Source organism: Dipodomys merriami, unplaced genomic scaffold (genome assembly GCF_024711535.1).
Source record: "Dipodomys merriami isolate MVZ:Mamm:240054 unplaced genomic scaffold, mDipMer1.0.p SCAF_6, whole genome shotgun sequence".
Lineage (NCBI taxonomy): Eukaryota > Metazoa > Chordata > Mammalia > Rodentia > Heteromyidae > Dipodomys > Dipodomys merriami.
The window spans coordinates 63,052,227-63,077,771 of record NW_027206179.1 but is presented as its reverse complement, the minus strand read 5'-3'; the positions used below and the strand labels follow the sequence as shown (position 1 = coordinate 63,077,771).

Sequence of the window (25,545 nt, the reverse complement as noted above, 5' to 3'; positions counted from 1 at the left end):
ACCATGGGACCTGTGTTTCTTTGGGCCTGGCTTACTTCACTTAATATAATTTTTTCCAAGCCTTTCCATTTCCTAACAAATGGGGCAATATCATTCTTTCTGATGGAGGCATAGAATTCCATCATGTATATATACCACATTTTCTTGATCCATTCATCTACTGAGGGGCATCTGGGTTGGTTCCATATCTTAGCTATGGTAAATAATGCTGCAGTAAACATAGTTGTGCTGGTAGTTTTAGTGTGGTCTTGTTTGTGATCATTTGGGTAAATGCCCAAAAGTAGGATTACTGGGTCATAGGGGAGCTCTATGTGGTGTCTTTTGAGGAACCTCCATACTCTTTTCAAAGTGGTTGAACAAGTTTACACTCCCACCAACAATGTAGTAAGGTTCCCTTCTGTCCACATCCCCTCCAGCATCTGTTGTTATTAGAGTTCTTGATTATAGCCATTCTAACTGGGGTGAAGTGGTATCTCAGTGTTGTTTTGATTTGAATTTCTTTTATGGCTAGAGAGGTTGAGCATTTCTTCATGCGTCTATTGGCCATCCTTCTTTCCTCTTCAGAGAAGTTTCTCTTTAAGTCTTTAGCCCACTTATTTATTGGGCAGTTGCTTCTTTGAAGGTTTTTTGTTGGGGGATTTAATTTTTTTAAGTTCCAGGTATATTTTAGATATGAACCCCTTGTCTGTTGTATGGCTAGTGAAGATCTTCTCCGTGAGCTTTCTATTGATCTTACTAGCTATGTCCTTTGCCAGGCAGAAGCTCTGCAATTTCATGCAATCCCATTTGTCCAACCTTTCTTTGATTTCTTGTGTTTCTGGGTCTCTATTAAGAAAATTTTGGCCTATGCCAAGGAGACCTAGGGCTTCTCCTATTCCATCCTGTAATGTTTTCAGAGTGTCTGCTTTGACTCCGAGGTCTTTGATCCATTTGGAGTTGCTTCTGGTGCAGGGTGATATATAAGGATCTAGCTTTAATTTTCTACAAGTAGTTAACCAATTTTGCCAGCACCATTTACTGAAGAAGCTGTCTTTCTTCCATTCTATTTTTTCAGCTGCCTTATCAAAGACTAGATGGCTATAGATCTTTAGGTTCATTTCTGGGTTTTCAATTCTATTCTATTGGTCCTGGGGTCTGTTCTTGTGCCAGTACCAAGCTGTTTTGATTACTATGGCTTTGTAGTTAATTTGAAATTTGGTATTGATATTCCTCCAGCACTCTTTATTTTTTATTGTGAAAATACCATACAGAGCGGTTACAATTACATGGGCAAGGTATTGAGTACATTTCTTATCAAGCATTGTTGCCTCCTCCTTTGTTTCCCCTTCCCATCCCTTCCCATCTCCCACCCCCACCCCCCCCACTCCCACCCCTTTACCTCCTGCCCCTGGCCAAAGTTGTAAGGTTTGTTTTTCCACATAACAACTTGTACATCTCATTGTTGCAATGGGTCCACCTGTATCCCTATTTAACCGGCTTGTTTTTGCCCTTCCCCTCCACAAATTATACCAACATCAAATACAGTGAAAGCAGAGGTTATACCGTGGGGGAGGTACATACAAAGCAACAAAAAAATCATCTTATAAATATGTTAGAAACAATCGCAAGAAAGAAAAAAACATTTGAATACTTAGGTCCCATGGTTTCCCTTATTTGCAATAACTAGTATATATCTTAGATAAGCAGAAAAGGTCAGATAAGTTGATGTTAGGTGAAATGAACCCCAAGATAAGCATCCAATCTATCTTTAGTATGTTTGACACAGATCTTTAAACACTAATTCCCTTTTGTTTGGTAGCCAGCATCTTCAGGTTACATGTTTTCCTTTTTTTTCCTGCAGGTAGTGAAAGTGTGGGATTTGGACACAGGAAGACACTTATCTGAATTTATTGGAGATCATGACAATGCTGGAATTACTTGTCTGACCTTTGACTCCAGCGGAAGAAGGTATGCACTTTCTCTCCAGTGTTTCGATCATTAACAAGGTGGCTGCTGCCATTTCATCCTAAGGCCACACGCTGTTTCCTAGGCTTGTAACCGGGGGCAGAGATGGCTGTCTGAAAATCTGGAGCTATAACAATGGACATTGCCTGCACACCTTGAGACATGGCAAGTGATCATGGGATATTCCTGCTAGATGGACCTCATAAAATATTGATGTAAGAGTTAGCATTTGAACCAGGCATGGAGCTATGCACCTTAATTCCAGCACTAAGGAGGCTGAGACAGGAGGATTTCGAATTAGAGGCAAGCCTGGGCTTAATAAGACCATCATAATTTTTCCCAGAGCTGTTCACTGAACTCACGAGTCTGTTTTTGGTGAAATAATAATAATAAGTCTCTGATTCCCGTCAGTATAACTTCTACCGGGCAGATAAGATGCGGGCATTCTTCTGATACTGGTGGGAAATAAAGTAAAGGTTACAAGGCAGATCAGAGTCGTGAAGCTAAAGCCATGAGCCTGTGAGCCCCAACTCTGCTCTGACCTCCTACATTCACATAGTGATTCTAACTCAGTGAGTGCACATGCTGCTGGGTCTTGTCAGGAGAAACTCAGCCTCCTCTTGGAGCTGAGCAAGGGCCAAATCAGTATTATGGACGATGAGGGAAGTAGCCAAATCTAAAGCACTTTAATGACTTGAAACATGTGGTCTGAAAACCACCAAGTGTGCAAGTCTTCATCATCATCAGTGAGATTAGAACAATCTATATACACTGATCAAGACTTAATAAGGAAGCTGGTACCTCTCAGGAAGTTGAGATCTGGGAATTGCGGTTCAAAGCCAGCCTGGACAAGAAAGTCCATGAGACGCTTACCTCCAATTAACCACCAAAAAGCCAGAAATGGCATTGTGGCTCAAGTGGTAGAGCCCTAGCCTTAAGCAAAAATGCTAAGGGATTGTGCCCAGGCTCTGAGTTCAAGTCCAATACTAGAGGGAAAACGGAGAGAAAGTTAACAAGGACAAGTGTTTGATATACGATGATAATATTACTGTCTTTCCAGATGAGAAACAAAGTGAAGTCTGTGATTGCACCTACCTGGAGATAAACCAAAAGAAGTGAGTCATATTCAGGTTGAATGTGAGAAGAGTTGCATTTAGTGGGGAATCTTTTAAAAAAAATACAATGTTTATTCTGGAGCAAGATTCCAAAATACTGAGGGGAATTTTCCAGAGGAAAATGTGGCAAGGCATTCCCAAGGACCGTTTGCTTCCTGGAGATGATTTAGCCATCTAGGCTATTGGAACAATTTTCTGTGCATTTTGACAAACGTTTAGAGGTATAAAAAGTTTATTAAGAAACTAGAGATTAGAAACAGGAGCAATCAAATCCAATCACCATACATCAAAGAACAAAAATTCAATCAACTCCCTTCTCAACATAGAAAGGGTGAAGCATTCTTGGTCAGTCTCTATCCAGGCCCCGCCCCCAGGCTTCTAACAAGTTCTTGGGAACAGGAAATCCTCAGACAGCTGTCCGTCCAGGAGCATCCCTGAATCTCAGAAGTGATAGGATATCCTGTGACTTGTTTCCTGATCCTTTAAGCACCAGTTAAAACATCCGACCTAATTGACCAAAGAGTATTTCCTGTTGTGCTGGGTAAGAAACAGAAAAGCTCTGTTCATTCCTTCTTCATTTGTTTCCTGGGCATGGCAAAATTAAGTCACAGTTTTCATTCCACACACAAAGTAATCTGATGAAGAGCTTAAGTGTGCAATTCTGTTATTGTCCTAGGTATGTCATAGCGGTTGGATGGGACCGAAGAATAAATATGTACTTTGTAAGTGAAATGTACCAAATGATGGTACTTCAAAATCCTCCTCTGGGTTGATTTTTTATTTCTCCCTCCCCTTGTCCCTTTCCCTCTTTCTCTCCTCTCCCACTCCTCATATCACTTTCCTTGTCTCCTAGTCCTCCCCTCCCCCCCTCACCCTTTTAGAAAAAGATTTGGCCAGGCATTTGTGGCTCATGCTTACAGTCCTAGCTACTCAGGAGGCTAAGATCTGAGGATCTCAGCACAGACAGAGTGCCAGCACAGACAAAAAAATCTGCAAGACTTCAATTAATCAGTAAAAAGCCCGAAGTGGAGCTGTCGCTCAAGTGATAGAGTGCCAGCCTTGAGTGAAAAGGCTAAGTCCCTGATTTCAAGCCCCAGTACTTGTGTGTGTGTGCGTGCGTGCGTGCGCGCGCGCACACACACACACACACACACACACACACACAAATAGATTATGGAATCCCTTTGCTACCTGGCACAGATCAAGCTGAGATATACACAGGATTTTCTCTCTTAATTCATCTTTATTCACTCTTTTCTTGTTTCCATTGAAGATATTTCTCCATTATTTTTTTTAACTAGAATTTTTGTTTTTTGTTTCCCCCCTGTGGTTTCTTTATTTTATTGTAAAGATGCTTTACAGAGGGGTTACAGTTCCATGAGTAAGGCAATGAGTACATTATTTGTTGATCATCGTTACCCCTTCCCTTCTTTGTTGTTGTCCCATTATCCCTTCCCTCCCCCACCTCCCACACGCCTCACCATCCACCCCATCACCCCACCTGAAGTTGTAAAGTTCACTTCCAATATACTGTCCTGTGGGCATCCTTGTTGCAATGGGTCATCCTGTGTCTTTGTTTCAGCATTTTGTTATTCCCTTCCCCTCCCCAGATGATGATACAAGATGCAGGGTATCAAAATTAAGTACAGTGACAACAGGGGATATACCCTAGGGGGAAGAACATACAAAGGAAACAACAAAAAAAAATACATGGTACATTTAACAATACATGGTACATTTAAAACAATAACAATACAGACAGACCTCTTGTGTCCATATCTTGGGATTCATTTCACTTAACATCATCTTATATGGACACATACATGGCTTTTGAGCTTTTCAGCTCATCTGATAAGATTATTCTATATGTATTCTACTTATTGGAAATAAGGGAAACCATGAGACCTAAATTTCTTTGGGACGGAATTACTTCACTTAATAAAATTTTTTTCCAAGTCTTTCCATTTCCTAACAAATGCGGCAGTGTTGTTCTTTTGATAGAAGCATAGAATTCATATATATACCACATTTTCTTAATCCACTCATCTATTGAGGGGCATCTCATTTGGTTCCATATCTTAGCTATGGTAAATAATGCTGCTATAAACATAGCTGGTAGCTTTAGTATGACCTTGTTTGTGATCATTTGGGTAAAGGCCCAGAAGTGGGATTGCTGGGTCATAAAGGAGCTCTATGTGTAGTCTTTTGAGGAACTTCCATGCTGATTTCCAGAGTTGTTGGACAAGTTTACACTCCCATCTAAGAGAAACTCTACGGCTCCTTGGCACAGGCCAAAATGTTCTTAATAAAGATCCAGAAGCATAGCAAATCAAAGGTTGGACAAATGGGATTACATGAAACTGCAGAGCTTCTGCACGGCAAAGGAAATAGCTAGTAAGATCAATAGAAAGCCCACAGACTGGGAGATCTTCACTAGCCATACAACAGACAAGGAACTCATATCTAAAATATACTTAGAACTCAGAGAATTAAATCCTCCAAAAACAAATCCTCAAAGAAACAACCACCCCATCAACAAGTGAGCTAAAGACTTAAAGAGAGACTTCTCTGAAGAGGAAATAAGAATGGCCAATAGACACATAAAGAAATGCTCAACTTCTCTGGCCATAAAAGAAATGTAAATCAAAACAACATTGAGATTCCACCTCACCCCAGTTAGAACGGCTATAATCAACAACTCTAATAACAACAGGTCGGCACTATAGAAAATCCCTGGGGATCCAAGTCAGATTTTGTCCTGAACACGTGTGCTTTCCTGCCTGCCTTTCACCCCTTCCCCCATCAGGTACATTGGCTGACTGTGGTCTCTCCTCGCCAGCTTTTGGGGTCTCCCAGCTGTCTAGCACATGCACACATCCCCCACTTTAGGTTAATCAGTCTATCAATCATCCAGCCGTTTGGGTTCTTCCTCCTTCATCCTGCCCCATCTTTAATCTATCTCTAAATAGAAACGGGACGCTAAATGCCATCCACAAGCAGTCTTACAGAGAAAATTCCTCTTTATGGCCTAGAGATGGGGAAAGGAATTAAAAGAGAAGGGAAGTTGAAAAATGCTGCCTAGAACTAAGTCTTAAATCTCCCTCTGCCGTGTCTTACCCTCACTTAGGAGAAGGAGGAGTCATGGATTCCCGAAAGCCTTTAAATGCTGCAAATTCTTTATTCTTAGGGATGTGCCAAACCTTGCATCCTCAGAATGATTTGAGAGATGACTACCTGGGAGATTTTGGCATTGAATTTGTCCTTTGGAATTACAGGTTCCGGAGCCGATGGCTTTGGTGTTAGCACTTGGAACAGCTCTGGTGTTATTAGGAAGGCAAAGCTCTGTAGCCCATCAGAGGCGAGCTTGTCAGTTGACATATGATTTGCTGGAACGCAATCACCCAAACGTCAAGAGTGGATTGCTTTTTATTCCCACTGGCACTAGGGGAATTTGCTTTGACATTTCAAAAATCTGCATCAGTGGTGGGGTGAGGGGTAGGGTTATGAAATGTGCCAACACCTCCTCTCTGAAGTTGTGAGTATGTTGGCAGCTTATTTTAGTGCATGTACAATGTCTCTTCTTTGGCTGTGGATACAGGATGCCCCACATGACTTTCATCACTTCTGGAAGCCGCAGCCTCCCTGGCAGGATGACCTGGTGAGTCCTAGTACTGCCTAGCTCTTGAGCCACACAGCAGCACATGATCAGGACCTCTGTTACTCCAGGCCCTGTTACATTTCCTGGGCCTGACTTGCATGAGGTCAGCATCTTACAAGTCCCTATTCTTGCACAACTTGTGATTGGGGTCCAAGTAGAGCCAGGCCTACTGAGACCTAAGTGGCCACTTCTTTCTCTCTGGGGAGAGTGACAACCCCATGTAGCCAGAGGGCCAGAGTCCATCTAGCACTTTTGAGTCCAGCTAGGAGTCCCAGTATGCAGGAAGGGCAGTTTAGGATGGGGTAGGTGAGCTTTTTTATGGAAGGAAGCATCTACTTCCTGCTTCTGTTTCACCCTGTGTTCATTGTACCATCTGTGGGCATCCAGAGAGCTTAGAGGGTGACATTTTTCTGCCATACAGTGGCTTATTGGAGGCCAAGATGCAGAAGACTTCTTGTTTCTGACTAGAACTCAAGAAGATTCCCACTTTCCTGCACTAACTGGCCCTCCTCAAATTATCTGAATGCCGCTGGTGCTCATGGCTCACACTTGTAATCCTAGCTACTCAGAAGGCTGAGATCTGAGGATCAAGGTTGAAGCCAGCCCAAGCAGAAAATTCTGTGAGACCCTTACCTTCTATAGCAAAAAGCCAGAAGTGGAGGTGTAGCTTGAGTGGTAAAGTACCAGGCTAGAGAGAAAAAGCCAAGGGAGAGTTCAAGATTTTGAGTTCAAGCTTCAGTATCAACACACACACACACACACACACACACACACACACACACACACACACACACACACACACACACACAAACACATTATCTAAGTTCTAAGACAATAAAACAAGCGTCAAGAAAGTGGGAACAGGCCAGGTGCTGGTGACAGAGATCTGTAATCTTAGCTACCTAGTAAGTTGATGTCTGAGGTCTCTGTTCTAAGCCAGTGAAGAAGTCTGTGAAACTCTTATCCAATTAATCACCAAAAAAGCCAGAAGTGGAAATGTGAGTGGAAAAAAACCTTGAGTGGAAAAGCTAAAGGACAATGCCTAAATCCTGAGTTCAAGCCCCAGTACTGGCATTAAAAAAATAAACAAGTCTACTGTGCCTAGCTGTGTTCCTACATCCTATCTACTTTTTTACTACACACACACACACACACACACACACACACACACACACACACACACACACACACACACACACACATAAAATTGAATAGGTATAAGTAACTTGTAGTAGAAATTCTGTAAAGACAGCCCTCGCTGACAACCCCTAGCTATCTTTTCACTGTGGTCTACCCAGCTCAGCACTTGACTTGTAGTAGTTGCCCAATACAAATTCATTTTCATCTGATCAGCATCTGTTAAGTGCCTCTTGTGGACCAAGTGTGAGTTGTTTCAGGGATGAGCAAAAACAGGAACAGTCCTGTCTTGGTGGAGTTTGCATTCAGTGAATGCTGAATGAAAGAATAAATGTAAAGACAGAATATCCCAGAGAAGCCACGACCACTACAGGAGAAGTCATGCCTGAGTCAGAGGGTGCAGAGTCATTCAATCCTCAATTCATTCACAGGCATTTATGGTGCATTGCATCATGCCACCCTTAGTGGACAGGCACTGAAGTGCAAATGTGAATGAAGTATGATTTCTCAAAGTCTCACAACACTGAGCAGATAACCCACTGAAGAAATGCGAATCATACACTGTAGCAGAAGAGTAAATGAATTCTCAACTGCTGCAGAAGCACACAAGTGGGCATCACTAACTTTGTTGACATCACAGGGGATTTTAAAAGATGACTAGGATTTTTCTGGAAGGGCATGATGATCTAGATGAGGAGAGAACATGAGCCAAAGCCTGGAAGGTTGGGAGTGTGTTGTCTGTACTCTGGAGAGTTTGAGGAACAGATGCATGGGTCCTAGGAGGGATAAGAATGTTGGAAAATTAAATCAGAGTTTGAAAGGGATACTAAAATAGTATTTTGGCCTGCTTGGTCTGCACTAACAAAATGCCACACACTGAGCATTTTGAACAACAGAGATTAAATTAGATTTCTCACAGTTCTGGAAAGTGAACGTCTGAGATTGGGTTGTCAGCATGGTTGACTTTGGGTGAAGGCCCCTATCCTGATTCACAGATGGATGCCTCCTTGCTGTGGACTGACATGAAAGGGAGAGAGTGAGCTACATGTCCCTTCTTGTTGGACATTAATCACCACATAAGGCCCCCATCCTCACAACCTAAAATAACCTCCCAAATGCCCCATCTCCAAATACTATCTAGCACCATGGGGTTAAGACTTCACTGTGTGAAGTGGTAGACATGGAAGAATCTCAGACCTAAGTGCTCACAAGTTTTGGATGGTAGATTGGGAATAGGATCTGGAAAAACAGGATCATGGGGAAAAGATGGCCTTTTTCCAACAGTCTCACAGACATCAGCTGTGTTTCGACAGAAGGGTTATCTTAGGTGATCATGGACAGGTCCTCAAGGGACTTTCTGTGGCAAATACACACGGGCAAAGGTGACAGAACATCTTTGTATAATCAAGAAAAGCCAGTTCCCTTTGCAGAGTAACTGCCCTGTAAGACACTTCTGGAGCTGGGTACTAGTAGCTCATACCTGTAATCCTAGCTATTCAGGAGGCTGAGATATGAGAATCATGGTTCAAAGCTAGCCCAGGCAGGAAAGTCTATGATAACTCTTATCCCCAATTCACTTGCAAAAAGTCAGAAGTGGGGCTGTGGCTCAAGTGGTGGTAGAGCAGCAGCCTTGAGCAGAAAAGCTAAAGGACAGCACCCAGGCCCTGTGTTCAAGCCCTACTACTAGTTTTCTGGACCCTGAAGTGCCAATCTTTACAAACCCATGTTGGGTTCTTATACCTTTCTTAATGATACATAACCCAAACTCCTCATTTTGAAAACAGATGGCTTCCATTCATACCAGCACTTGTAAGCCACAGTGAGAGTGACAGATGGGATCCCCAGAGGGTCTGAGTCATGGAACATCTTACCTCAGCATACAGGCCTCTGGTTGTGGGAAAACTGAACCACCTTGCCAGGGACTGAGTTCTGTTGTCCCTGACCCCACAAGGGCACCTTGCCAATAACCTGCTTGTCAGCCACATGGTGAGGTAAGGAAGCCACTAAAGTGGCACTTCCCTGGGAAAGGCGAAGCCTACAGAGGTAACAGAGCTGACTCAAAGAGATACAGCCTTTCTGGCTGATCTAGAGACTGGTCAGCCGAATGGAGGTTCCATACTCATGGGCAACTGCAGGGAAGGGCAGCAGCTGTTCATTCTATCTTCTGGATCGAGTGAAGCCCAGTTAAATGTGGATGACTTGAGACTTGATTGTACTTTTCAAGTCCACCCATCGCTCCTCTGCAGAACCATGGGCACAAGGAGGACATCCTGTGTGTGGCTCAATGCCCACCTTTTCTTCTGGCCACCTCCAGTTATGATGGAGAGATTATCATTTGGAATGTCATCTCAGGCCACGTATACTGCAAGCTGGACACTCCTAGCCATGTGGATGGCCTGGATCATGGAGAAGGTAAGCAAAGGGCAGGCTCCAAAGCTTCTCTGCACCAGCTTCTGCTGACTGCCTGGCAAGTCAAAGTTCTACATTCTGCACCTTTGCACTTGGGGAAGGTGGGCCTCATTTCAGGTTTTGCCTTATCAGATGGAGATTTACAAAGCTTTCAGAAGGGAGCTAAAGAGTTCAATCAGCCAGGTGCCAATGGTGCATGCCTGTAATCCTAGCTACTCAGCAGGCTGAGATCTAAGGATCGTATTTTGAAGCCAGCTCAGGCAGAAAAATGCATGAGACTCATATTTCCAGTTAACCACAAAAAAAGATGGAAGTGGGGCTGTGGTTGAGTGGCAGAATTCCAGGATTGAGCAAAAATAGGTAAGGGTCAGTGTCTAGGCCCCAAGTTCAATCCTATACCAACACACACAACACACACATACACACACACACACACACACACACACACACACACACACACACACACACACATACACACACACATCAGAGTATAATACCTACCTAGGAAGGTCAGCATAAAATGTGGTCAAAGTGAAGAAGTACCTGTCTTAGGCCATAGCACACAGAACATGCCCCCAAATTAGACAGTCCTAGTTGTGATCAAGGTTCAGTGTAGGACAAAGCCTGACTCTGCTGTGTCTACGGTGGCTCCCTGAATGCACAGCCCAGAACTCACAGTCGGGCAGGGTCAATACATGAGACATCACTTTCTGTACCCACCTCCAGCACCTATCCTACTATGACTATCATAATTTATCTATTCAGTCTTCATAACAAAGTTTCATGAACGGGATAGCTTACAAGAAACAGAATCTTTTTAATAAGTTTTTTTTTGTGAAAATACCATATAGAGGGGTTACAATTACATGAGCAAGGTAATGAGTACATTTCTTTTTTTTTTTTTTTTTGTCGGTCATGGGGCTTGAACTCTGGACCTGGGCGCTGTCCCTCAGCTCTTCAGCTCAAGGCGAGCATTCTACCACTTGAGCTACAGCACCGGTTTTCTGGTGGTTTATTGGAGATAGGAGTCTCACGGTCTTTCCTGCCCGGGGTTGGCTTTGAACCGTGATCCTCAGATCTCAGCCTCCTGAGTAGCTAGGATTACAGGCGTGAGCCACCAGCACCCCGCTGAGTACATTTCTTATCAAGCATTGTTGCCTCCTTCTTTGTTTTTCCCCTACCATCCCTGCCCTCCCATCTCCACGACTACACTCCCCTCCCACCCCCACCCCCGCCAAAGTTGTATAAAGTTCATTTTTCAACATAGCATTTTGTACATCTCATTGTTGCAATGGGTCTACCTGTATCCCTATTTAAACAATTTGTTTTTTCCCCTTTCCTCCTCCAAATTATACCAATAGCAAATACAGTGAAAACAAGGATTATACCATGGGGGAGAAACATACAAAGCAACAAAACAATCACCTTATAAATATGTTAGAAACAATAGCAAGAAAGAAAATCCACTTGTGTCCTTATCTTGGGGTTCATTTCACCTAACTTCATCTTATTGGAACTTTTCTGCTTGTCTCATACATATACTAGTTAATACAAATAAGGGAAACCATGGGACCTATGTTTCTTTGGGCCTGGCTTACTTCACTTAATATAATTTTTTTCAAGTCTTTCCATTTCCTAACAAATGGGGCAATGTCATTCTTTCTGATGGAGGCACAGAATTCCATTATGTATATATACGTCATTTTCTTGATCCATTCATCTACTGAGGGACATCTGGGTTGGTTCCAAATCTTAGCTATGATAAATAATGCTGCAATAAACATAGTTGTGCTGGTAGCTTTATTATGGTATTGTTTGTAATCATTTGGGTAAATGCCCAAAAGTGGGATTGCTGGGTCATAGGGGAGCTCTATGTGGAGTCTTTTGAGGAACCTCCACAATACTTTCCAAAGTGGTTAAACAAGTTTACACTCCCACCAACAATGCAGAAGTGTTCCCTTCTGTCCACATCCCCTCCAGCATCTGTTGTTATTAGAGTTCTTGATTATAGTCATTCTAACTGGGGTGAGGTGTTTTGATTTGCATTTCTTTTATGGCTAGAGAGGTTGAGCATTTCTTCATGTGTCTATTGGCCATCCTTCTTTCCTCTTCAGAGAAGTTTCTCTGTAAGTCTTTTTTTATTGGGGGGGAGGGCGGGGTCTGGTCGTGGGGCCTGAACTCTGGGCCTGGGCGCTGTCCCTCAGCTCTTCAGCTCAAGGCTAGCACTCTACCACTTGAGCCACAGCACCACTTCGGCCTTTTTCTTTTTGCTTATGTGATGCTGAGGAATCAAACCCAGCGTCTCATGCATGCAAGGCAAGCGCTCTACCACTGAGCCACCTTCCCAGCCCCTCTGTAAGTCTTTAGCCCACTTATTTATTGGGCAGTTGTTTCTTTGAGGACTTGCTTTTGGGGGGTTTAATTTTTTGAGTTCCAAAGGATATTTTTAATATGAGACCCTTGTCCATTATATAGCTAGTGAAGATCTTCTCCCAATCCGTGGGCTTTCTATTGATCTTGCTAGCTATGTCCTTTGCCATGCAGAAGCTCTGAAACTTCATGAAATCCCATTTGTCCAACCTTTCTTTGATTTGTTGTGTTTCAGGGTCTCTATTAAGAAAATTTCGGCCTGTGCCAAGGAGCCCTAGGGTTTCTCCTATTCTGTCCTGTAATGAAGAAACAGAATATTAATCTTCAGCATTCTGGAAATAGGAAGTCTAAGCTTAGGATGCCAGAACAGTCTTCTGAGTTATAGACTTCTGAATTCTTCGGAGGCCGTGTGTGTGTGTGTGTGTGTGTGTGTGTGTGTGTGTGTGTGTGTGTGTGTGTGTGTGTGTGTGTGTATGTGTGTGTGTGTGTGTGTGTGTGTGTGTGTGTTGGTCCTGGGGCTTGACTACTGTCCCTGAGCTTTTGTGCTCAAAGCTACTGCTCTACTATTTTGAGTCATAGTACCATTTCTAGCGTTTTGGTAGTTAATTGGAGATAAGAGTCTCATGGACTTTCTTGCCCAGGAGGGCTGTGAACCATAATCCACAGATCTTAGCCTCCTGAGCTGTTACAGTTACAGGCGTGAGCCACCAATACCCAGTTTGTAGTCCTTTGTTACTAAGAGCACTAATCCTATGGCTTCATTCCCTCCTAAAGGCACCACCTCCTAATACCATTACCTTGAGGTAGGCTTTCAACTTGTGAATATATTGGAGAACCCAAACATTCAGTACAGGACAATCTTTTCTTTATATATATCATCCATATCCCCTTTAGTGTGGGCAGTGGACATCCAGAACTCTCTCTTCAGACCTGGCTCTAGGAGGATCAGAGAATAGCTGTTGGCCCAGGCTTCCTGTATCCAAGTAGCAACATTCTTGTGGCTCTTAAAGATTTGGATCTAGGCAGGTTTGTAGGATTTTTATTCTAGGCAAATATTTGACTTTTGTGTACGAAGTGCGCTCAGAGGGCTAGGGATATGAAGTCAAATGGCAGATTCAGGCCCTCTGTTGATAAAGCCTGGCAGGTAGGTGACATGGGTTGTGCTATGTCCAGGATTTGTCTATGTCTGGGCTTGCTACCTTCTTCCCTGGTCTGCCTACTCAGCCCAGTGTTATTATGGTTCAGATCTCTGCTTCCCCCATGCACACCACATTCAGCATGAGGCCTCGTCACTAAGTCATTCTTGGATGTTGGTGTAAACTACATGATGAGGGAAAGCCTATCTTGTGGTCTTAATTTCCATATCCTCTGTGGTTAATGTAAAAGATATTAGTTAATCAATGATTATATCTCAGGATAAACCCCTGAATGAACAGATACCTGTTGGTATCTCCACCCTTCCCTGTGTAGCTCCTGTCAAATTCCCACTTCCTGTCTCACTCCAGAAATCAGAGAAAGAAAGTAAGAGAGGGAAAGGAGAAGGGGAAAGAAAGAGCTGTAAGTTGCTGCACTGGGAAACCCAGAAGCAACCAAAATGCTGTCTTTCTTCCCCAGGCCCAGACCAAAGTGTTTCTTGCCTCACTTTCCTAAAGACTCGGGCAGCCAAGTTGGACTCGGTAGCGGCTTCTCTCATGGCCAATGGGCCTGGAGGTAAGTCCAGACCACCCCATGGTAGCAGTTACCCCTCATTTCTCAGACAAGACCATCCCAGGCCCAAGTGGGGTGACAAAGGTCGCAAAGCTCCAGTACACACCCTGCAGGTGCCTCTTCTACTTGCCCATGAGCCAACTGGTTCTGAACTCAGTCTGCCCTCCAGGGAGGAAAATAGCCCAATCTCACTTCCTTCAAAGTAGTACTCCCTGCCACACTGCCTCTGCTGCCCGCCCAGGGCCTGGCTAAGTCCTAGGCCACCTGGAGTCCAAAACTGTTTAGGGACCAGCAGACATCATTTAATCTGCTGAAACAGACCCCAAATGTAACCTTTCAGGGGAAACTACCATGAGCAGCTATGAGCAGCTGAGCAAAGAACCATGTAATAGAGAGATGGCTGACCTCAGGGATCAGCTCCAGAGCCTGCTTACTTTATGGAGAAGAGCTGAGACCACAACTAACTAGCTAAGTGACATTGACCAAGTAACATGACTTCCAGGTTTCAAATATAACAAGTAGGCCTAAGTCTAGTTCTCAAGGTCTGAATCTTAACTAAAAGGGCCAGTTAAAATTAGCCGCTGGCTGGGTACTGGTGGCTCCCACCTGTAATCCTAGCTACTCAGGAGGTTGAGACCTAAGGATCACGATTTGAAGGCAGCCCAGGCAGGAAAGACCAGAAGATGTTTATCTTCAATTAGCTAGCAAAAATGCTGGAAATAAGGTTTGGCCCTAAGAGTAGAATGTCAGCCTTGAATTAAGTGAAAAAAGCTAAGGAAAAGTAGAGGCCTAGAGTTCATGCCTCACTACTAGGGGAGAAAAACACAAAGCAAAAATATCATCCACTGGGGGCTGGCAACAGGAAGAGGCTGAGCTGTGTGTCCCCAGATATGATTGTTATGTAAAGAAGGCCAACTTCTCTGCCTTGTTATCCCATACCCCAAAGCTGCAAGCCTGGTGACACCAGGTGATACCCCTTTCTTGCCACCTACCTCTCAGGGGCATGCCTGTCTTTTTGAGCAGTAGGGCAGATAACCTCCTCTGCCCCCAACCCCCAACAGCAGGGTAAGAGTCCACATTTCTGATGTAAGGAGCTCCCAACAGGAAATGACACGCATGGTGTCCCCATTTCCCAAAGGTCTGTTACCTGACTCCTCATACAAACCAGACACAAGAACTAGGACTAAGAGACAAAGCAGAATCCACAGTGAGTCTCTGACTTAGGCATGTTCCATGACTCATTCAAATAAATGTACATGTGCACACGTGCGCACGTGCACATGCACACACACATATACCCTGAGCAGAATGTCATTCATTACCACACCAGGACACAAACATTTCCTCTCTAGCCCTGAATTACTGTCCAAAGGAGAAGCCACTGAGTCAGTGAAACAAACCCCCACCCCCAAAACAATGGGCTCCCCTTTGTCAATATGCCCTGATGGTTCTATAACTGCTCAAAATAAACCAAACACAAAAGGAGAAGTGATGCTTACCCCATGGCATGAGACTGCAGGGGCTTCTTAGCGGGAGTCATGAACCGTAGCCTGCGTGGGCTTAGGACCCCGGGATAAAGTACAAACCCTCCTCCTCACTGCTTCTCTCCATCCCAGGTTCTGTCACCTTCTGGAAGCTATTTGGTGGCGCTGGCCTGGTGGCAGACTTCACTCCTGTAAGTTGAGCAACCGATTGGATTAACTCTCCAGCTATGGGTTTGATTTTGTTGCTGTTATTGTTTTGTTCTTTTATTTATTTATTTTGGCACTAGAGTATGTAACCAGAGAGATTCTGCCAAGATCTAAGCTGCTTGCTTTATTTATCTTTCTGGCATTTCTAACTCACTGGAGGGTTAATCCAGGAAATATACCTTACACAGAGAACCACATTGTACTCACGTGTGTGTGTGTGTGTGTGTGTGTGTGTGTGTGTGTGTGTGTGTGTGTGTGTGTCAGTCCATAGAGAAAACCCAGGTGAGCTGCATGGTGGTAACAGCAGGAGATGCCCTCGCCTACCTGGCTGACCAGCAAGGCTTTGTGCACGTCTATGACATCAAGGACTATGGCCTGCAGGGACCAGAGCTGCAGCCTCCCAAAAGTAAGCCATGAACTTCTTCATGCTAATCACTATGATGGCGTCACTACAGTATTCTGCTTGGTAAAATAGAACTGTACTCGTACGCGGTGGGACGCTATGAAAACAGATGGACAGCAAAATATTTTAATGAAAACACTTGGTGTTGGCAAGAATGCAGGAGAATAGGCAGGCAGGTATTGTTTTCTTTTTTCTTTTTCTTTTTCTTTCTTGCCAGTCCTGGGGCTTGAACTCAGGCCTAGACAAGAAGCTCAGGGGAGCTTCTTTTGCTCAAGGCTAGTGCTCTACCACTTGAGCTACAACACCACTTCCCTGTTTTTCTGTGTATGTGGTACTGAGGAATCAAACCCAGGACTTCATAAATGCTAGGCAAGCACTCTACCACTAAGCCACATTCCCAACCCCAGGCAGGTATTCTTAAAGAGAGTGTGAATTTCTATATGCTTAACTGAAAGGCAAGTTGGCAATATGTTTCTAATGCTTTAAATGGCAATTCTACTACAAGGAAGAGATTGAACTGAAAGAAATAATAAATGTGAACAGAGATCTAGTTAGACAATTGTGTATCAGTACATCATTTATGAGAAGAAGAGAAATGTAGATCATCTGTAGCCCCAGTGCTGGGGCTAGAACTCAGGGCCTTGGTGCTGCTATCCCTGAGCTTCTTTTGCTCAAGTCTAGTGCTCTACCATTTGAGCCTCAGCATCACTTCTGGTTTTAGCTGAGTAGTTTATTGGAGATAAGACTCTTACAGACTTTTCTGCCTAGGCTGACTTTGAACCATGGTCCTCAGATCTCAGCCTCCTGAGTAGCTAGGATTTACAGGTGTGAGCCTCCAATGCCCAGCTTGTTTGCAAGTTTAGAGCTTACAGTTTGTGACTGATTGGTCCTATTGGTGGGGGCCCTTGGCACCACATCATGATGGAAGCATGTGACAGAGCAAAGCCATTTACCTTGTATCTTGGAAGTGGGTTTAGGAGAAAGAGAAAGAGACTGGGGTCACACAATCCCTTCTGAGGTTATGCTCTCAATGGCCTAAAAATCTCCCACTAAATACTACATTAAAGTTTCATTTTCCACCATGAAAAACTAAAGTTACAGGACAGGGGGAGATGAACATTCTAGATCTAAAGTATGGCAGGAAGTGACTATATACTATCATTAAAATTATTTCTCTTTATCTTTAGGTAGTTGTACAAAGGGGTTTCAGCTCAACTTGTCAATTTATGAAAACCCTGCATCTTGATCAATGTCACCCCTTCCATCATCCTCCCCCATCCCTTCCAACCCATCCATCCCCCAAGTCACAGCATTCCATTTTCACATATGTATATTTTAATATAATAACTGTATTTCTGACTTTCCTCTCCATCTTTCTGTTTTACCTCTCCTCGACTCTTCTCCACCAAAAAGTATTTCAGCATCTGGGTATTCGTTTTGTCAAACTGTTCATTTTTTTATTTGTATATCCCTGCATGTTTATCAAACCCTATTGCTAAGTAAAATCACAGTGTGCCACATATATCTTATATGGATCCCATATCAGATGCTATCATACCTGGCATGGGGTCTTTCACGTATTAGGTACTCAGCAATCACTAATGAAATCAATGCAGCATGAACAAGACCTGCCACATCACACCTCTCTGCCTATTGGGCATGCATTCAGATTTGACCCCATCCTGCATAACACTTAGCACCATCATGTGCCAATTCCCCCATTCTACTCAAATGTTCCCTCCCTCTCTCTCATCATTTAGATGTGAACTTCTGGAGGGCCCATGTCAACACAGTGACATCGTGAGTACCATCTTTATTAGAGTTCAAGAATTTGGAAGAGGGAAAGTGGTTTGATCCAGTCAGTCTTCTCAAAATCCCTTTGAACTGATCAAAAGAGGAAAGCTGAATTTCAGTTCTGCTATTTATGAAAACAAACCATGTATTGTTCACACAGAACTTAAAAAAGAAATTAGAAGTCTTGATTTTTCTTGTAACTGGATAATTGTTTCCCTGAAATTGACCCTGGTATTGTAATGCAAGTTTACAAATTTATCACGTTTGAGTTTTATTTTCAAATTCTTTCTCTTCTACTCTTATTGGTCATCCACAAAGGAGTTTCCCAGACATCTTATTTGATGTCCTGGGGCTGGAATTGGGAGAATGGAGTAGAAATGAACAATACCCAGAATTCTGGAGATGAACCTGGTTTCTCTAATCCAACTCTGGTGAAAGCAGTGCTGATCTATTGATCCAACCAACATCTCTTTCACATGACAGCAGCCATAAGCAATCTCTTCTTCCCTTTATCTCTGTAGTTTGGAGCTGATCGAGGAAGAAAACATTTTACTATCATCCTCACTCGACCACACCGTGTGCCTGTGGAGCAGGAATGGGACATGCATAGGTAGGGAATGTCCACCTGACCTTCGGATGAACATCTGGCCCTCTTGTCCACCCTCATTTGGGACCAAAGATGTCACTCCACTGAGTCATGAATTATCTGAGGTGAAATGTGTCCAGGCACTCATCTTACCATAACAAAACACCACAACTTGGGCAACTTAATAAGCAGAATTTATTTTTCTCTTTGCTCTGAAGCCTTGATGTCCCAAGGTGGGGATCTCAGTCTGGCTAGGTTCTGGTGAGGGATCTCTTCTGTCTTTTCAGAGGGCTACCTTCTTGTATCAGCACATGATGAGAAAGAGTATTCTCTGATACTCTGATAAGACAACAATTCTATAGATTTAGAGCTTTGCCCTTATGATCTTATTTAACCTTACTTACTTCTCTAATGGCTTTGTTTCCAAGTGATTTTTTTGTTTCCAATGATTACACTGGGGGTTAGAATATCAGTAAAGGAATTTTGGAAATACATAATTCAGTCCGTAGTCATGAAATAAGTGAGCTTCTTTTCCCCAAATTAGCAACACCAACACATTTGAACTTAAAGAATTTGGTGAGCTTAAGGCACCCATTTCAGGAAGGAATTATCTTATGAGGGTCAGGTATTGGGTATGACTTGCGACCTTTCAGAACTGGGAGCAAGGGGCTGGGGCTTAGCCCAGCGGAAGGGCGCCCGCTCGGCGCACGCAAGGCCCTGGGTTCGGTCCTCAGCCCTGGGGGAAAAAAAAGACAGAAGTGGGAGCAACTGAGTTGTGCGTAAGAGCCTGGAATATATGGGTTGTGGTAATTATATGGTCTGGATGAAAAATGGCCAATAAAGACATGAGGAAATGTTTTAATATCCTTGGTCATGAAGGAAATGCAAATCAAAGCAACATAGATTCTCTCTCACCACAGTAAGATTAACCATCATCAAGAAAATGAACAGCAACAAATGTCCACAGAGATGTGGGACAAAAGGACCCCTATGACAAAACTGGTGGGAATTCAAACAGTTAGTGCAATTACTATGGAAGATAGTGTGGAGGTTCCTCAAAAAACTAAGCACAGAACTACCTATGATCCAGCCACACTACCCTGGAGCATTTATCCAAAAGATTACAAATCAAGACACTGGAAACACATTTGCACATCCACATTCTTGCTGCACTATTCACAATAGCCAGGATATGGAAACAGCCCAGATTCCTGTAATGGATGAGTTGATCAAGAATATGTGGAACAAATATACCAATGGAAGATTACTTACCTATCAGGAAGAATAATATTATGTCATTAGCAAGGAAATGTACAGACATGGACAAATTTTTGTTAAGTGAAGGAAATCAGTCTCAGAGAGAAAAAGAGCACTGTTTTCTCTCATATGTGGGAGTTAGATCTAAATTATAAAGATATATGATGACATATACAGGGTCATATTCATGCATACCCAAACAAATTAACTAAAGTGTGGTATAGGTTGGGAAAGAATCCAATAGTGTAATTCCATTAAAAAACTAACTTACAGTTTAATAAAATGCGTACCAGGAAGCTGAAACATATTTTGTCAGAGGGAGGAGGCTCAAACAGAGGGTGGGCAGACAAATGGGCAAAGACAGACAAAATATTCCATGTGCCTATGGGAAAATGGAGCCCGGTGACTTGAGAGGATGAGTGTGATTGTTGAATGGGAGAGAACAATGGAAGGAGTGACTTGAATCAAGACGCATTGTACTTGCTAACTGACCTATTGAATTGGGACTCTTTTGTACAACTACTTAAATATAATAATTTTATTTTGTTTGAATCACAAAAAAATAAATCAAAATCACCTGGCCACTGCTTGGGGAGACTGTGAGCTTATTTCAGCAGAGTAACTTATGTTTCCTGTAGCTTATGTTTCTTGAAGCTGATCTGAAACTATTTTAAATTTATTCTGTATGTTTGCAGTATATTTCTTGAGTATACACTTAATAATAACATACATTATTGAGTTCCCAGGATAGTACTGAGCCTATTTACCCACTTGGTAAATTTTGTAGGAGGAATTTTAGATTTCTATCTTCAAGGATAATTGTCCTGCAGTTATTCCTTATGGAATTACAGAATCATGACAGTTTAATTCAAGTATCTTCTCTCCAGACCCAACTAGGCTAGCAGTATGATTTGTTTCTGTTAGAAGTCAAATTATCGCCTATCATATGCATTCATTTATCTCTATTCTTCCAGGTACCTTTGGGCAGAATAGCCCCTGGGATATTTTTACTCCCACCTCCTGGAGTCATCCAAGAAGCCCTGATGAGATTCTGAAAGATTCCCAGAGCATGACTGCTCACCCCGTGCTGGAAGGAGATGCTCTTGCTGGGCACAAAGAAGGACAGGAGGAGCAGAACAACATGATGGAGGAGAAGGTCCCTGATGAGGTTAGTGCTGACACATCTGGTTCACCAGTGTTCCTTCAGGCAGATCAGTCATGGAGCATGGCTACAGGCAGAGAGAATCAAGGCAGAGCCCAGAGAGCCAAGTCAATAGCAGGAAAAAAGTGTGTTCCCACCATTCTGGGCTCCTGATCCCGACCAGGACCAGATAGGTCCTAGGACCAATCTGTGGGATATGGGAACCCATCTACAAAGGTTTTCCTCTGTTTTTGTGTGCTGGTACTCAGACTTGAACTCAGGGCTTTGCACTCTTGCTCAGCTGGCACTTCCAACTGGTACTCTACCATTTTGAGCCATGCCTCCACTCTTGAATTTTGTTATTCAGAGTGAAGAGTCTTGGGGATTTTTGTCTGTCCAGGCTAGCTTCAAACTGAAATTCTCAGATCTCAGCTTCCTGAGTAGCTAGGATTACAGGCATAAGCCACTAACATCGTATCTACCTCCTTTTCACCAAGAGAAAGGCAGCTGTCCCCAGCCTTGGGACTGAAGTACACAGCATGATCAACCCAGGTGTGACCTCCGAGGAAGCCACGGATCCTGTACATTCAGTCCCCAGTGCATGTTCTGAGATGAATTTAAAAGCAGAGCCTCCTAATATCGAGAGGAAGATATGATTGGCTTAATGCCCAAGTCTATGAAAGTCAAAGTCAGAGGAAGAGGTTTGGAGAAGGTCGTGGTCAATGCAGTCTTGATTTAGAGCTCTGTGAAATATGTAGATTTTCAAGAAATGCTTGCCCTTTAATAAATTGAAGAGAAGGTCATTCTGTGAGCTACGGCTCAGCAGCTATGTTACAGCTCAAAGCAGGACACCTGCTCAGCCAGCAAAATTGTGTATCTTTGGCTTTTGCCTTGGTGGTTTCATAGAATACTGGTCACACTGAAAACCTACTTACTCTCTTGAGCTTAGAGTCCAAACAGGCTGAAAATAGGAAACAAAGGAACCAGAGAACACAGTACAGGAGATGCTTCTATCCTATTCAAAGCTCCTCCCACCTCTCCAATCTCTCCTTCCCAAGTTATCAAGAGGCTCTGCACTGGCATCCGTCAGGACACTCAGTGTCACCTGGCACCACCAGCTGACTTAGAAACATAGTAATTTCAGCATCCATTTAATATAGAGAAAACAAACAATTCAACAATTTTGATAGATTCGCCCTTTGGAAAACAAAAACTCAAGGAGAGACGGGAAGAAAGAAAGGAAGGAGAGATGGAGGGGGATGTGAGACTGGATACACAGCCCTTGTTGGGCCTTATGTTTTAAGACATAGGACTTCAAGAGAAATCAAAGGCAAGGGGCAGGGGGGAGGCTGGGCATGGGTTAAGAGGAAAGAATGGGGAAGAAAGAGGGTTGGAGAAGAAATATATTCAGGTCAACAAAATGAAGACCCTCTCATTTTCTGCCTGCTTTCTTTCCAAAAGTGAGCAAAATCTTCACCACTTGACCTTCTGTAAGGAAACCACAAGGTAACCCTGTGCTTATGATTCTACCCATTTGGCTACAGGTACCTTGGAAACACTTCAGATTCTTTCCAAGAAAAAAAAATAACTTCAAAACCAAGAACCTGCATCTTTAATGTAGTGTATCTGAGCCATTGGATGGGAACCAAATTATAAAATGTTTCATTGCTGTGTGTGAGTTACAGCTCCCAGAGTTATACTCTGAAGTTCACCTTAATTATCCATGGGATCTCCACCAGCAATCACTTCTGCAAAGCTATAAAACAAAGAGAAATGGGATTTAGAGTGATCTCAAATTTTCTTTCCAGCCCGCCCAAATCGTATGATTCTCTGAACATCTATTCACAAAAATTGGATGTTGATTGGATGTTTGGATGCCAGGAGTGATTCTTCTAAGATGCCAGCAGATCAAACAACACCACAGCTAAAATAAGTTGCCTGGATGTAAAAAAATAATAATTCATCTGGAAAATACCTCCTATAAGTTGGTAGTTGAAAAGATTGAGTAAAAGCACAAAGGAAAATGCTCTTGTCATCTAACTCAGTTGAATCTTGGTCTAACACAAAAAAACACGTGTTTTCAATAGTGTAATTCTTGTGCCGTTACTAGTGTGATCATGGGTTTCTACTCTCATATTTGTACCTCCTTCTTCCAGGTTGAAAAGATCTATAACCTTCCTCCTCCAGAAGATTCCAAGGTTGAGGATGAGGTGCAAGAATGTATGAACAAACAGTCTTCACTTTTTCATAGCAGGTCAGTTTGCAAAGGCAGCCAGAACTGGGCACTGGTGGCTCACATCTGTAATTCTGACTACTCAGGAGGCTGAAGTCTGAGGATTGTGGTTCAAAGCCAGCCTGTGAGACTCTTATCTCCAGTCAATGAGCAAAAAGCCAGAAGTGGGGTGTTGCTCAAGTAGCAGAGCGGCAGCTTTGAGCAGAACAAACTAAGTGAGAGCTCAAGGTCCTGAGTTCAAGCCCCAGTATTGGCACAAAAAGAAAAGGAAAGGGAAGGAAATAGAAAAGAAAAAGAGCCAAGTCTCCTGAAATTGCACAGCCTTATTGGCAGAGGCATCCCAGAGTGTCTAGTCATCTGCATTTGTCCCTAAGCTTGCACACCTTTGGAGTAAAACTGAGGTCACAACTCCAGTCTCACCAGTTACATGATTCAGGACACTCTAAGTTGGCCCCAATTTTGTCTGGCCATCACACATAGCCGAAGACCACTCCCAGTTCTGTACCTTGAGCTCTGTGACGGATGTTATTATCTTCAGCACACTTTGGGCAGGACAGCCTCACTACCTTTCCCACAGAGCCCTTGTGCAGCCCCTCTGCCATCCTAAGGACCTAAAGTCCTGGGGCTCTCAAAGCTGTAAAAACTTGGGTTGCCTTCAAAGGCCTTGTGTGTGCTACAGATCCCTGTGCATTGGAAGATGGATGGCAGGTTATACAGAGAAGCAGAGCAAATGAACGCCTCTTTCCCCAGTCCCTCAGACTCTATACTGGCTTTTCTGGATTGCAGTCAACAAAGATCCCAAAGAAATAGTCCCTTCAGTGTCACCTGTTGCTCCTCTTATCATAAGATTTGGATCCTGGACACAGGTCACATGAGTGATGGCATGTCCCCTCTCCTGGCACCTTAGTTCAGTGGCACCATGATGTCAAGGACCCAGGCTGCTTTTCCAATTGTGCCCATCCACTACCTTAACTCTTCCTTCCATCTTCATGGTCACCTACCAGTACAGGCAGTTACAGGGGCCTCCTAACCTCTACCTATGCTCTAGGATGTGCCAACAGGGCCTAACGTATAAGGTCCAGGATAAAAGAATGCATCTTCCAGCCAGGTCAGCACTTAGTGGAATGTTCCAGTAGCTTTTGCTCATTTCTCTTTACATCTGGTTGGCCAGCACTTAGTCACCGGGCCATCCCTCTAAACTTTGGTTGGGGAGGATGGTTGGTTTGTTATAAAAATGACATGAACTTGGGTTCTAGTCACAGATTTGTCATCCAAAACAATGTGAGTTGCTGGAGGCATGATTTAGTGGTAAGAGCACCTACCTAGCAAGCATAAGGCCTCAAGTTCAAATTCCAGTAGCATCATAATTAATAAGTAGAAAGAAAAAAAAGAGATGAAAGAGAGAAGGAAAGAAAAATGAGAATGCAGGAAGGAAGGAGGGAGGGAAGGAAGGAAGGAAGGAAGGAAGGAAGGAAGGAAGGAAAAAACAATGTGACCTCAAGACAGTCATTTAAACTTCCTGTGTATTTGGAAATCTTCCAGGTGGGTGTGGAAGTTGGATGGTAAATGTACTAGCATGCTTCAGATGGAAACTGGGAAAGGGAGAGCATTCCTTCCAAGGCCACAGATAGTAGGTTGCCGCTGTTAGCAGCTCCAGCAACAGCAGAATGAGCAACATCTTGAAGCATCTTCACAGGCCCAGTTTTGGTTTGAATTGCTTGTCTTCCCAGTGGTTTTACACCACTGTAGGGGATAAGGGAGAAAAAAGGCTTCCAAATAACCAAAATAACAAAGCAGCTGGAAGTTAAAAAAAAAATGAGATGCTGCGTAACTGTCTTGGATCCACTCTTGGTACAGATAGCATAGAATGGTGTAAAGAAAAGCAGCTCTGAGCTCAGAACTGGTTTCATTCTCTGTGACTGTAGCAAGCCTAAATGAGGAAACAAGAGAAAGAGACAAGCCTGGAAGAAAGGTAGCAGTGGGTTTGCCTGGAGGAACCCTACCAGGGGCAGCACATAGGCTAACATCAAACTTTGTCAGTACCTGAGGTTCTTGGGCTAATTTTTAAATGTGCATCTTTTGCCAGGCACTGGTGGTTCA

At 43.3% G+C, this 25,545-nt stretch overlaps 1 protein-coding gene across 1 annotated transcript in view; it reads left to right on the top strand.

Annotated features, from left to right (window-relative positions):
- LOC138814320 (cilia- and flagella-associated protein 337-like) overlaps positions 1-25,545 on the top strand; it is a 48,237-nt gene that overhangs the window by 20,935 nt on the left and 1,757 nt on the right. Inside the window, exons 5-17 of the mRNA XM_070003316.1 lie at positions 1,841-1,947; positions 2,030-2,109; positions 3,005-3,059; positions 3,736-3,781; positions 6,658-6,717; positions 10,101-10,266; positions 14,248-14,343; positions 15,957-16,015; positions 16,296-16,437; positions 18,195-18,234; positions 18,750-18,838; positions 21,046-21,239; positions 23,369-23,466. Coding sequence (XP_069859417.1) covers positions 1,841-1,947; positions 2,030-2,109; positions 3,005-3,059; positions 3,736-3,781; positions 6,658-6,717; positions 10,101-10,266; positions 14,248-14,343; positions 15,957-16,015; positions 16,296-16,437; positions 18,195-18,234; positions 18,750-18,838; positions 21,046-21,239; positions 23,369-23,466 — 1,232 coding nt within the window. The remainder of the gene's footprint in view (positions 1-1,840; positions 1,948-2,029; positions 2,110-3,004; positions 3,060-3,735; positions 3,782-6,657; positions 6,718-10,100; positions 10,267-14,247; positions 14,344-15,956; positions 16,016-16,295; positions 16,438-18,194; positions 18,235-18,749; positions 18,839-21,045; positions 21,240-23,368; positions 23,467-25,545) is intronic.